A 14,526-nucleotide genomic window follows, 5' to 3' on the forward strand; every position below is an offset into this window, starting at 1 on the left:
CACAAAAAAAATGTGTCCTACATTTGAAAATTTTGTCCTACATTTGTCCCGGTTTGGAGGTCCTGATGAATGGCAACCCTAATTAGAGGAGGAGAGAATGGGGCAAGCGAAGTGTGTGTGTATCCCTTTAAGAAGTCTCTCCCAGGGACAACAAGGCAGCTTGAGAAATCAGGAAACCGGACGTATCTTGAGGCTTGCATTTTCACACAACAGCCATTACATGAGCAGACTCAACTCGCAAGCAAAATGGAAATGTAAATCCAGTAGTTTTGCGATTTTATTTATTTTCTGATTGACCTTAAATTCTCCCTGGATTCTCTTCTGATTGCATGCAGCGTCATGTGGAAAGCAGCTGTAAATTTGTCCCTAAGCCTTGGATGACCCTGCATTGCCACCTCTTTAAACTTCCAATTTTGTCCTCTGTGATAACGTCCTATGGACTGAAACAACATGCAGGCATCTGACTAAGAGACAGACTGGCATTTTGTGCCAGTCTGGACCCAAACTAGGGTTCAGTGAGAGCTGAGCATTTACATGCTTGAAACCCTTGTGCTGACACATCTTGGTGTGTGCCCAACCAGACGGTGGGCCCCATGGGGATGTCACTCATGCACATCATAAGGCTTATGGCACCCCTGTAGTGGCACAGGTAGGAGCTGCATTTCACAGCTCCTTCTAGTACCAGGTTGGGGGGTGCGTGGTGTGTGGTTGCCACGTCTCCAACGCAACGCTTCGAAGGGTGGCACAGAGCTGCCCTTTATGGGCTGTTTGTACAGCCCCTAACATCTCCAATTATTTTTTTCCCTCCTGTTTTGTTTGTAACATCTTGCCTGATGAAGAAGCCCATGGAGCTTTGAAAGCTTGCAACAAGTATATTGGCTGCTTCAGTTTCATTCCCAATTTCCCTTTCCCTTTGTCCTACTTCTTGCAGATGATAGTATGGTTCGAAATACAGTATGTTGTAGCTCTAGACTACCGTTACATTTCTTCAGTTGAGAAATAGTGTCTGGAATACTGTTGCAGTGTAAATACCCATTAAACAAGCATGCACACTTTCTCGTTTATATTAGTGTAAATCCTGGTTATACAAGCAAGTGCACTTCCTTGGAGATTATGCGAGGTGCTGTGCTAATTGAGTTTATACAAACCCTGTTGCAGCAGAGGAAACTCTTATGCAAACTCTTGCGTTGTTTATGAGGTTTTGTAAGGGTAGCCCATTGCCGTGGGTTTTGTAAGGGTAGCAAAGGGATACGACACTGGGACAGGACCATAGTACTAAACAGTGATTTGGATCTTGACCAGGAATTGCTAGGTAGCAAGTGGGATCATCCGTCAACTTTGCTTAACACTTTGATGCTTGCCAAGGATGAGCAACTAATATCTGTCCTATATATTAAGTCATATGGCTGGTTTTGTCTTTATTTTTGTTTAATCTATAGATGGCAAAGCAGTTAAAGACGGGATATGAATCATGTGTACCTAGTTAATAAACTTTCTATTTTCTTCTAGAAATAAACCTATAAGGTAGTGCAGCCAAAGGTTATCTTGCAATTGTTCAATAAAACAAATATTTATAGCAAGATTTTAGATCCAAGTGGATACTCCTCAAAAATTTCTGTTAACCAGTTCTTGTTCCCATTCCCAGTTCCAACCCTATCCTCCAGAGGTGTAAAGGAGTTATCTCTCTTATGTAAACAGGAATTCCCTCTTGTGTTCCTAGACAAGGGACTATACAGAAATAAGGATCATATGGCAAAATGTCATCTTTCTTTTTAGGTCTTATGTGTTTGTTTTCCACAGTTTGGCCTCTAAAGTTGAGTTTCTGCTCAAAACACCAGAACAATTGTTGTGCGTCGCTTGTTTGCTAGCGATATTGTGAGGGTTACAGCTGTAGATGGTAGTAGCATTTAGTTGTTCAAGATTTGCTTTTCTTAAAAAATAAAAAAAATGCATTCACAGTAAATTTTCACTGAAAGCACTTTATTCAGCATTTAAGCTCTCAGGGATGGTTGCCCTTCTTCCTCTTCAATTATGCAGTTTTTGTGAATTATAAGCAGCTATAGTTTTCTAATTAAACTTATACGGATCATAAGGCAGACTCATCACATTGAGAATAGCAGACTATAAAGAATAACTGTTTTTGTTTAAACAATGGCACCTCATTGAACACCAGGGGAAAAGTTTATTGGGGAAAAAGATTTGCATGTCCAAGTGAACATGGAGATTCCTCACCAAATAAATTTTGAAATAGTTCCATGACATATTGCTGTGAACATCAACCAGTGCTGTGCATATTTTGTACAAAATATGAACAGAGATCTCAGAACTCTTTAGAAGCAAAAAGTAACATTTTGTACAGTGGGAACTGGTCCACAAGAGAATTCTTTACACCCATATACAAATAAATTTGTTGTTGTGTGCCTTCAAGTCATTTCCAACATACGATGAGCCTAACGGAAACCTATAATGGGGTTTTCTTGGCAACTTTCTTCAGAGGGGGTCTCTGACACTGAGAGAATGTGACTTGCCCAGTGTCACCCAGTGGGTTTACACGGTTGAGCCGGGATTCAAACCCTGGTCTCCAGAGTCCTAGTCCAGCACTCAAACCACTACAACATGCTGAGCAAATCTGGACAGTATAGCAATGTATTCTCCTAATGCACAACCATCATTCCAAATTTCCACCCACGGCAATGGCCTACCCTTACAAAACCTCGTAAACAACACAAGAGTTTGCATAAGAGTTTCCTCTGCTGCAACAGGGTTTGTGTAAACTCAAATAGCACAGCACCTCGCATAATCTTCAAGGAAGTGCACCTGCTTGTATAACCAGGATTTACACTAACATAAACAAGAAAGTGTGCATGCTTGTTTAATGGGTATTTACACTGCAACAGTATTCCAGACACTATTTCTCAACTGAAGAAATGTAACGGTAGTCTAGAGCTACAACATATTTCGAAACATACTATCATCTACAAGAAGTAGGACAAAGGGAAAGGAAAATTTGGAATGAAGCTGAAGAAGCCATAGACTATGTTTCCCTGATAAAGGAATTACAGTTTTGGCTACTCCTGCTACTAGTTTCAGTGCACCTTCCCATTGCAATCTCCCTTATGACAAAAAGAGAAATGAAAAGAAGGATGCACCAAGAGCATTATACTTTTAAAATTACAAACAGCATTATGTAGGACAACACAGACACTGATCCTGACACCATGCTGATGTGAGCAAGCAATCACACCAGCAACTGTTCCAGTCCACAGTGCAGATTCTGCAACTTGGTTGTGCACTGCTCTGTAGCTGACATACAACAGATGTACATGATGCAGATTACTTTTACAGTGGCTGCACGGCAATGCACAACCAATCTGCAGATTTTCACCCGCGCACACCCAGTCTTAGCTATGCCTTAGCTGGAAAACAATTTGCAAAAGAGGATTTTAAAGCTAGTCACATAATAGGGCTTTTAAACATGAAGCCTAGCTGAAAAGCCTAGCTCAGTCCAAAGCATGCACAAAGCTGCTGTGTCTAAAACCTTAAAGAATTAGCTTTGGATGATATTGCCAATATGATTACTTTAGAGTATGAAACAGTCTGATTTTTATCTACTTTAACATTGAAATGCTTGCTCAGTTATAACTATTCCAGTTGCATTTAATAAAATGCTGCTTGTTTGTGTCCCTTCACTTCTAATCTAAATGAACTCATTTTTATTATATTTTACATATCTCATAAACAATTGTTTGGTCGTGCTCCAGCATAACCAAAATAAAAGGTAGAGGCTATTAAAATGAGAGAAAAGGAGCTAAGCAGGGGGTGGAAACAGTGGTACTATCAAGGCAGGACTTCAGGGCAAAGACATCAGTTAGTAAAATGAACTGGAGAGATCCCAAATAAAGCAGGGCTGGTTTATCACATTTTGAAGTAATACATATATCAAGCTGGATTCACAATCCACCTATTAGCAAAAGATCTCCTCTGCCATTTGGGGAAGAGGTGGTCATTCTCCCCTCACTGACCCCACAGCCCACCTGTCATCAGTCCCCAACTCTCTGTATGGCATTTTCAAGCGCTGGGGAGGAGGGGACAGGAAAATCTGCTTCTGAAAGCCCAGTTGCATACACCTAAATCTGGACTGAACACATCATCTAACAATACCCCACATGTTAATGGCAATATGATTGAGCCCAGCACCTAACTGCACGACTAAGTAGAAAAACCATGGGCTTTTTCATATTGCACAATTATACAGCACATTTCACTTTAACTGGTTTAATCCTATGGGTTCCTGGGGTTTGCATTTCAGGGAGGAATATTTAGAATTCTCAGGCAGAGAGCCTTACTGGCTCACCAAACTACAAACCTCAGGATCCCACAAGATCTAGCCAGGGAAGCTAAGGAGGAATCACGGTGCTGTAACTGTGTAGTGTGAAAGGACTCCAGGACTGCCGTCACTTCTTGGTCAGTTCCAAACACCCAACCCTCATCCTACTGTTTTTCCAATGACTGCAGGTGTGCTGAAACATGATACATTCTGGATAGCCCAGGCAGGACTAATCCTCTTTAGATTTTGTACAAGTAGAGGTATTTTTCTTTCTTACACCATATAATATGAGCTCAACCTTCACTGCAGCATTACCTCAGGGCATCTACTGCTCACAGTAGGCTCTAACACAGTGATCCCCAAACTTTGTTCCTCCAACTAGTGTTTTGGGTTTCAACTCCCAGAAACCAGCATTCAGGAATTCTGGTAGCTAAAGTCCAAAACATCTGGAGGACCAAAGTTTGGGAGCCGCTGCCTAGCAGCAGCAAATTAGGCCACTCATCTTGGGCAAAGAGAGATTTTTTTTGCCCATGGCAAGATGCCTTTGGCCTGGCAGCCTTTGTGCTATGCCCCTTTTCCTTTTTGTGTGAGTTGTAACAGCAGCAACCAGCTATGTGGGGTCAGATGGCTGCTGATACATGTCAACTGAAGAGGAATGACTAATGGTAATTAAGAGATTATCTTTGTTGTCCTGGACATTTTCTCATTCACTTTTCTCATATTAGCATGTAGTTTAATTATGTTATTTGTAGTAATTCTGGTGTCCACACGAAATTCAGTTTACATGTACAAAGTATTTGGTTCTACTAGAATGGATAGTGATCAGTTATTGAAACACTCTTTTAAAAATGTATGTTTTAGAACATGAACCTTGGTTTATGATGATCAAAGTGTTCACCATTTTTTTTTTAAATGTTGATTTGAAACAGCAGCAGAATAAGAGCTGGTTCATATTATTCTGTTTGCTGCTTTGTCTCCTCACATGGTCTACCTGTGTGAGCAGTGAAATGTGAGTGCCAGAAATTCATGGATTTCAGCCACAGGAACTTTCATGCTCTTTGAAGCTGTAAAATTTCCCCATGAGATCATATGAGTCGCTGTGGCTGAGATCCGTGTCCTACTCACATGCTACACCGCTCACATAAATAGATACCAAGTAATGTGTAAATTGGCGCTAAGATACTCAGTGTAAGGCAAGTTCCTCTAGAGAACAATCTGCATCTCCTAGTCAATTCACAAAGTGGTTTAGGTGGAATGAAAAAATGTTTAATTATAATCACTTACCACAATTTTAAACAGGAATTTAAACAGAAAAAAGTATTCATGTTCTCCTTTTTCAGTGTTTTAAGATACTGTACACTCTAGTTCTCAGTGTATTTGATGTGCTACAATTCATTTTCACTGCTGATCTGGAGCCAAAGATTTGAAAAATACATCAAACCAATATAAAATATTCAGTGTTTCCACCATGTCCTTTGTTCCTATTTTTCCTATTTGATGATTCATAGTACCATTATCTGTATAAATACACACACTTCTGTCTATAGACTGGACCCTGTGTGAAATATTCCAAGTCCCATTCTCCTTAGCCCACTTTGTCATAGCTTCATGCATCCTCCACATTGTTCCTGGACAGCTTTCTTTTATAAACCAGCCCCTTCATTTGTCCTTTTCTCTGGGACTTTGTTCCAGTCTTGCTGCAGCACCATTCACACTGTGTACCTGCTTATCACCAGAACATCTGCCTGTTCACAGTATTTCATAGAATCATAGAGTTGGAAGAGACCACAAGGACCATCCAGTCCAACCCTCCTGCCATGCAGGAAATCCAAATCAAAGCATCCCCAGCAGATGGCCATCTAGCCTCTGCTTAAAGATCTCCAAGGAAGGAGACTCCACTACACTCCGAGGGAGTGTGTTTCACTGTCGAACAGCCCTTACTGTCAGGAAGTTCTTCCTAATGTTGAGGTGGAATCTCTTTTCCTGGAGCTTGCATCCATTGTTCCGGGTCCTGTTCTCTGGAGCAGCAGAAAACAAGCTTGCTCCCTCCTCAATATGACATCCTTTCAAATATTTAAACAGGGCTATCATATCACCTCTTAACCTTCTCTTCTCCAGGCTAAACATCCCCAGCTCCCTGAGTCGTTCCTCATAGGACATGGTTTCCAGACCTTTCACCATTTTAGTCGCCCTCTTCTGGACACGCTCCAGTTTCTCAATGTCCTTTTTGAATTGTGGTGCCCAGAACTGGACACAATATTCCAGGTGGGGCCTGACCAGAGCAGAATACAGTGGCACTATTACTTCTCTTGATCTAGACACTATACTTTTATTGATGCAGCCTAAAATTGCATTGGCCTTATCGTTGTGTGCCTTCAAATTGCTTCTGACTTAAGGAACCCTAAGGAATGGGGTTTTCTTGGCAAAATTTGTTCAGGGGAGGTTTGCCATTGCCTTCCCCTGAGGCTGAGAGAGTGTGACTTGTCCAAGGCTTGTCCAGTGGGTTTCATGGCTGAGTGGGGAATTGAACCCTGGTCTCCAGAGTCATAGTCCAATGCTCAAACCACTACACCATACTAGCTGTCATATACTGCCCATGAAAAGCTTGCCCTACTATAATGTTGACTGAAGGAGCTATCTCAAGTGGCACATGTTGAGAGGCAGTGGAGATGCTGAAACATAAAGCTGTCGCAACAGGAAGGATAAATCAGAGAATAATAAATGAATTGAGCAAACTATCCTTCTACTTCCCTATACAGAAAAATCTTCCTTTCCGTTTCCCCTTTAATTTGATATTTTCCCACTATGTAAAAAGTCTCCTTTTCTCTCTCAAAACTTTCTGTCTGGGGAACACTGTCCAGGTAATGGAGCCAGGCGGCTTGTGAACTCAGGCTTGTAAAAAAAGTATTGCTATCTTTTTTTGCCTCCACCTGTAATATTGACATTTTTTCCATTAATAAAATATTAATAAAATTAGCTCCTGGCACATCAGGACCTGTGCATGTGATAGATCTTTTCTTCATGCCCAGTCTGTAATGGTGAGAATATGGCACAGACTGGACACAAGCCAAAAAGGAAACATGCAAAATCAAATTGCATGAACTTTCTATATACTGTACAGCCATGTTTTTGATTTTTGTTTTCCTCACAGGATTGTGTCCTGCCCTGGAGAAAACATGCTCTCGCATACACCTAGAGTTTTGTATATTGCTGCAGCCTTTGCAAGTTAGTCAAATAGTGGCAGGTAGAACTATGATCTGTGCTTGTGACAAACGACTTAAAGGCTGCATCCACACTGCAGAAATTATCCAGTTTGACATCACTTTAACTGCCATGACTCAATGCTACTGAATTCTGGGAACTGTGGTTTGGTGTGGCACCAGAGCTCTCTGACAGAGAAGGCTAAATGTCTCCAAGTACAATTCCCAAAATCCCATAGCATTGAACCATGGCAGTTAAAGCGGTATCAGACTGGATTATTTCTGCTGTGTGGATGCAGCCAAAGACAGCCCAAAGTGAGAAAAAAGAACTAGGTGAACAGCCCCAAAACAGATATGCAGTTTGACTGTGTGTTACCTCTTATTAAGATGCAATACCCATATTCTGAGTCCAACTTGGACATACGTCTGAGATAATTGTTATTATCAAGCAATCTGAGTCTGTGCCGTACAAATCAACTTTATTCTTTACAATTAGTTATAATGTCTTTTTCTTCTGCTTTCTTTCACTGTAGTTACACCAAGTTATTTATTGCCTTTACAAAGGCACAGACTGGTTTTCAATATTTCTCCTACCCTTTCTCCCATCACAGAACTGACTGCCAATTCGTTCTGATTACCCTTTTTCACAGAGGATGGGTCTCTTCCTTTTCTCTTGCTCCCAGAGGGAGAGACCACTTTCCTTCTCAGAATCAATGGTCTGATGGCAGCTGTATTAAACGGTAAACTTCCAGATGGGGTTGACTATAAAGAGCAGAGCTTTGTTAGCATATTTACATCCGATTGACAGAATCTGAGCCTTAACTCATCTACCTCGCATAAAGATTCTGATGCTTTTATTCAGTTTGATGAATCAAATGGAAATCGGTAGGGCTGAAGGATGCCCAAAGTATTACTATACTCAGTATGCAAGTGGCTTTTTCAATATTATTTTACCATAAGTTTCTGGCACTGATTTACACCACACATAAAAGAGAAAAGAAACCAGAATTATTATTATTAATAATAATAATAATATAAATATATATTTTAAAAAACAGCCAGAAGTGCAAATAATAAGAAAAGGAAAGTGACAGCCACAGTCCATTACAAAATTGAGCCAGTTGTGCCAGGTGAAATCAATCAGCACAGCCACACCTATATTAGATTTTTATTATCCTATTACTACAATAAACATTATGAATACAACCATAAATAACTATCAACAATTGCAATTAGCCGCAACAGGGGAATCCTAAACAAGAGGGGAGTAAAGACTGGGACAACTCTTTGAGATTTCTACCTCCAACAAAGATTCTTGGACTGTAATTGGCTTTTATCTCTACAACATCTAAAGGTTTTTCCAGGTGCAGCAACACAGAAACAGAGGGGTCTGTGGCTTCATTCCGCCCCGCACCCTCAGAACATCTGGGCAGCAATTACTTAGGGTTCCCGGGGCGAGGTTTGTCTCCACTACTAGGAGGACATTCTCCATCGCCGCCCCGGCCCTTTGGAACACGCTGCCCATAGAGCTCCGCTCAGCCACCTCCCTGGCCCAATTTAGACGGGACTTAAAGACCTTCCTGTTTGGGATCGCATTCCCTGTTTAAACTCCTTTAGGCCTCCTCCCTCCATACTGGCAAAGGGATTGGCTAATCCAGGGCGTTTCTGTCTTTGTTTTTATTGATTTATTGTATGGATTTAGTGCCTTTGTATTGTTTTTAATTTGCTGTAAACCGCCCTGATCTGATGGAAGGGTAGTATATAAATAAAAATTTTATTTATTTATTTATTTCATGAGAGACAGGGTCATCCTGGATCCCAAAGATGAGTTACTTTACTAATGGGCTTTAAATTTTACTGTCCTTTACTGCCACATGGCCAAGAAAGAAAGGCACCGAGAGCCCTCCAAACCATCTGAACTACAGCAGAGACCACATCTATACAAAATGTAGGCCTGCTTGTAACTCACAACACTGTCACCCCCCTTCCTCCTGTATGATTTTAAAATATCTTTTGCCTGATGAAGAAGCCAGTGGAGCTTCAAAAGCTTGCATGATGTGTTTCATGAACGGCCAGTAAAGGTTTCACTCTTTCGTGATTTTGTTTTATTTTGCTGTATGGCCAGCACAGCATGAGAAAGAGGAAGAAACCGGGCTGGAACAGAATAAATGGGGAAAGTGCACATGTGACAGCTTCATAATGCAACCCTAGGAATGTTTGCTCCTACGTAAAGCTCACTGCTTTTGAGTTTAATCGCAAGTAAGTCTGGAGAGCAGAGTTCGAATCCTGGGTCAGCCATGTAAACTCACTGGGTGACCTTGGGCAAGTCGCACTCCCTCAGTCTCAGAGGACTGCAATGGTAAACCCCCTGAGACAGGGTGACCAGAAGTCCTCCTTTTTTAGGGCATGTCCTGCATTTTCACCTTTTGAGCATGACTTTAGAAGCATGGATTTATATTTATATGAGTGTTTTCCACTTTCATGTGGTGTAATAGTTTTTTCCTGGAATGTCCTACATTTTGCAGTGTCTTGTCATCCTTTGCAGTGAGGACATCTGGTCACCATACTCTGAAGAAACATGCCAAGAAAGCCTGGTAATAGGGTTGCCGTAAGTTGGAAACGACTTGAAGGCTTTGTGTGGCTTATGATACAAGGGCTGCATCCACATGGCAGAAATAATCTGGTTTGAACCCGCTTTAATTGCCCTGGCATCATGCTAGGGAATTCTGGACATGGTAGTTTGTTGTGGCAGAGTATAGCTTTCTTGGTCTGCATCTGCACTGTAGAAATAATCCAGGCTGAAACTACTTTTGACAGTCATTGTTCAATGTTATGGAATTCTGGGAACTGTAGCTTTGTGAGCCATTGAGTCTTCTCTGTCAGAGAGCTCTGGTGCCACAACACACTACCATGCCCAGGATTCCCTAGCATGGAGCCATGGCAGTTAACGTGGGGTCAAACTGGATTATTTCTGCCGTGTGGATGCAGCCAAGGAAGGCACAACCTGATTTTAGACACTGGAGGTGTGTGCTTGGGGCAAGGAGACTCTGAGGCTGTCTCCACATTGCAGAACTAACCCGTTTTAACACCACTTTCACTGTCTTGGCTCCATGCTATGGAATTCTGGGAATTTTAGTTGGTTGTGGCACCAGTGCTCACTCAGCAATTAAAAACCATCCCTGACTCCATCTTCGCTACAGAACTAATCCAGGTTGACACTGCTTTAACTACCATGTCTCAGTGCTATGGGACTTCTGGGAACTGTAGTTTTGTGAGGCATTTAGCCGGTCAAAGAGCTCTGGTGCTACAACAAACTACAATTCCCAGGATTCCACGTACTGAGCCATGGCAGTTAAAGTGGTGTCGCACTGGGTTTTTTGTGCAGTGCACATGCAGCCAGAGACCTCTGGTGTCACAACCAACTCCATTTCCCAGAATTCCACAGCGTGGAGCCCTGGCAGTTTCTGGCCCAAAACACACTGCAGGAACAATCCAGTTTGACAGCGCTTTCACCGCCCTGGATCAATGCTAGGGAATTCTGGGAGCTGTGCTTTTGTGAGGCATTTAGCCTTCACTCTGTCAGAGAGCTCTGTTGCCACAACAACACTACAAGTCCCAGGATTCCCTGGCACATGAACAGTCACGGCTGAACGCTATGGAATCCTGGGAACTGTATTTGTGTGAGACGCTGAACTTTCCCTGTGCCAGGTGCCACAAAACAAACTACAACTCCCAGGATCCCCTAGCACTGAGCCAGGGCAGTTAAAGCGGTCTCAAACTGGATTATTTTAGCAGTGTGCTTTGGACCAAAGTGGTGTCCAGACTCAGGGCGGCTGGAGAGAAAAGGAGGGAGGGAGGCCGGCCTTCTTCTCCTGACTCACCGACGGTGGCGATGTAGGAGGCGGGCGGCGGGAGCGGGGCCTGGGGGCGCTCTGTGTATCGCCTCAGGATGGAGGTCTTCCCCACAGAGGCCTCGCCCGCCATCACGATCTTGGCCAGCAGCGCCTTCCGAGCCCCGACGCGGGCGCCTCCCTCAGCCATCATCGCCCCCGGCGACATCAAGGGAGGCCCAGCACGGCCTTCCCTTCCCTTCCCTTCCCTCCCTGGGCCCGCCTTCCTTCTCCGGCTTCCTCCTCCTCGCCAGGGCAAGGGCCCTCAGTCAGTTCTTCTGGCCCAAAGCCTCAAAAGTATCCTCCCTCCAGGCCCTCATTCATGTTTACTACAAACCCCAAGGCTCTTGGAGGAGGGAGCCATACAGTGGGGGCGAACAAATGGCAGTACTTGCCCATAGGGAAACCATACTTGCCCATAAAGAAAACATATTTGCCCATAGGGAAACCATACTTGCCCATAAAGAAAACATATTTGCCCATAGAGAAGCCATACTTGCCCATAAAGAAAACATATTTGCCCATAGGGAAACCATACTTGCCCATAAAGAAAACATATTTGCCCATAGAGAAGCCATACTTGCCCATAAAGAAAACATATTTGCCCATAGGGAAGCCATACTTGCCCATAAAGAAAACATATTTGCCCATAGAGAAGCCATACTTGCCCATAAAGAAAACATATTTGCCCATAGAGAAGCCATACTTGCCCATAAAGAAAACTTATTTGCCCATAGGGAAACCATACTTGCTCACAGGCCCAGTGTATATACCTCAGAGATTCTCTATGGGCAAGTATGGTTTCCCTATGGGCAAGTACAGTACTGTCATTTGCTTCAGTACTCCCTGTGTGGCGAACTGTACTGTATTATTTCCACAATGTCGATTAGGGCGACCAGGGTCCAAAACACACCACAGAAATAATCAAGTCTGCGGCTGCTTTAACTGCCCTGGATCAATGGTAGGGATTTCTGGGAGCTATAGTTTTGTGAGATATTTACAGCTTTCTCTGTCAGAGAGCTCTGGTGCCACAATGAACTACCATTCCCAGGATTCCCTAGCACTGAGCCAGGACAGTCAAAGTGGTTTCAAGGTGGTTTCTTTCTGCAGTGTGTTTTTGGACCTCTGTTAGAGAGCTTGTGCGATATTGGGCCTTCTTTGGTCCAGAACACACACTGCAGACATAATCCGGTTTGGGAACACTTTGATTGTCCTGGCTGAATACTAGGGAATTCTGGGAGTTTTGTGAGACATTTAGCCTTCTCTGTCAGTGCACAATGAATGACAGGTCCCAAGATTCTCTAGCACTGAGCCACGGCAATCTCAGGTGTCCTAACTACAAAGGAGGGCAAGACACCACAAAATGTAGGACAAACATCAAACTAGGGACACTCATATAAATGTTGTTTCATGCTTCTTAGTCATGCTCAAAATGGAGGACATTTTGAAATGCCTCCTGGACAGAAGGTTGACATGGAGGACATGTCCTAGAAAAGGAGGACCAAGTCTGGCCTCCCTGAGTGTAGATGCATCCTCAGTTTGATTTATACAGTATTGCGCTTGACAGAAAGGAAGGGGTCTGCTGCCTACCTAAGTGTATGGGCTAGAAATTACAGGGAGGCCATCTGCACTGTGGAAATAATCCCATTTGACACCACTTTAACTGCCATGGCTCCATGCTATGGAATCCTAGAAATTGTACTTTGTTGTGACACCAGAGGTCTCTGATAGAGAAGGCAAAATGTCTCACAAAACTACTATCCCCAGAATTCCATACCATGGAGCCATGGCAGTTAAAGTGGTGTCAAACTGGGTTATTTCCACAGTGCAGATGGCCTCCCTGTAATTTCTAGCCCGCACACTTAGGTAGGCAGCAGACCCCTTTCTTTCTGCCAGGGCTTTTCAAGCAACCACCTCCTAGTTCCTGTGCAATACAATATAAATCAAACAATCTGAGGATGCATCTACACTCAGGGAGGCCAGACTTGGTCCTCCTTTTCCAGTGCGGATGCAGCCAGGGATAACTTTTAATTGCTGAGCAACAAAGCTCTAGTGAGCAAATTGTTGATGTTTCAGCCTCTGCTAAGATATGGCAATAGTAGTCACACACACACACCATTTTTAAGCACTTGAAATCTCCATCCCTCGCACATACGCAAGCAGGAAACAGAGGGGGAAACAATGGGGCGCTTGGCGTGCCCCCATTCAAGCCAATGGGGCTTGAGTATATGTGAATTTCCATTTTCGCACAGGAGACCAGAACAGATCCCCTGTGAAAATGGAGGGGCAACTGTAGTATATTCATCGTTAACTGCCCTTGAATAGATCTTGACCCAGGAGTTTATCATGGGAGGTCTAGCCTGAAGAAAGAGAGCCCTCCCTCTAGTCCATCTGCCTTGGTCCAGGCCTCAGAGGGAGAGAATAATCACTGGACCTCATTCTCTTCCCCACCATCATTCCCTTCTCCTTTTGTGTCGTGTCTTTTAGATTGTAAGCCTGAGAGCAGGGAACCGTCTAATTAAAAATAATTATAAGCCGCTCTGAGAGCCTTTAGGGCTGAAGGGCGGGGCATAAATACCATAAATAAATAAATGAATAAAATAAAAATGTGATAGCCTCAGTTTGGTCATCTTGGCCTCCAAGGAAAGTTCCGGCTTGATCTGTTCTAGAACCTCTGCCTAACAAAGGGGCCTGTGGCCTCACAAAGGATGGAGACGTATTACAAAAGAAGTATCTTTTTGGATTTTTTTTGCAAATGGTTGTAAAATTTCCTGGACTCTGAGAATCTCCTTGTAGCCACATGGCCAGAGGAAGGAGGTGCCAGCCTACAGAAATACCCCCATACCATCTGAACTGGAACAAACAGCAAAATGCAGGCCTAGAGCTAACATCTTCAGTTGTTTTTCTCCTATATGGTTTTTAACACCTTGCCCGATGAAGAAGCCAGTGGAGCTTCGAAAACTTGCAACATGTATATTTTGCATTTTGGTTGACCCAATAAAGCTTTCACTGTTGGGTGGATTTTGGTCATTATTGGATTTGCTATATGGCCAACACAGCTACCCCTGGATGTTTTCTAGAACTCATTTGTTTGTCTTCTTGACCTTCC

At 43.1% G+C, this 14,526-nt stretch overlaps 1 protein-coding gene across 1 annotated transcript in view; it reads right to left on the minus strand.

Moving 5' to 3' along the window:
- Nucleotides 1-11,568, minus strand: part of LOC149317282 (ras-related protein Rab-10-like) — a 49,950-nt gene extending 38,382 nt beyond the window's left edge. The window contains exon 1 of the mRNA XM_089518851.1: nt 11,409-11,568. Within this exon, the coding sequence (XP_089374977.1) occupies nt 11,409-11,568 (160 nt within the window). The remainder of the gene's footprint in view (nt 1-11,408) is intronic.
- Between the last annotated feature and the right edge of the window lie 2,958 nt (nt 11,569-14,526).

The sequence above is a fragment of the Sceloporus occidentalis genome, unplaced genomic scaffold, assembly GCF_023333645.1.
Source record: "Sceloporus occidentalis isolate IW3139 unplaced genomic scaffold, rSceOcc1.0.p SCAF_3, whole genome shotgun sequence".
NCBI classification, from domain to species: Eukaryota; Metazoa; Chordata; class Lepidosauria; order Squamata; family Phrynosomatidae; genus Sceloporus; species Sceloporus occidentalis.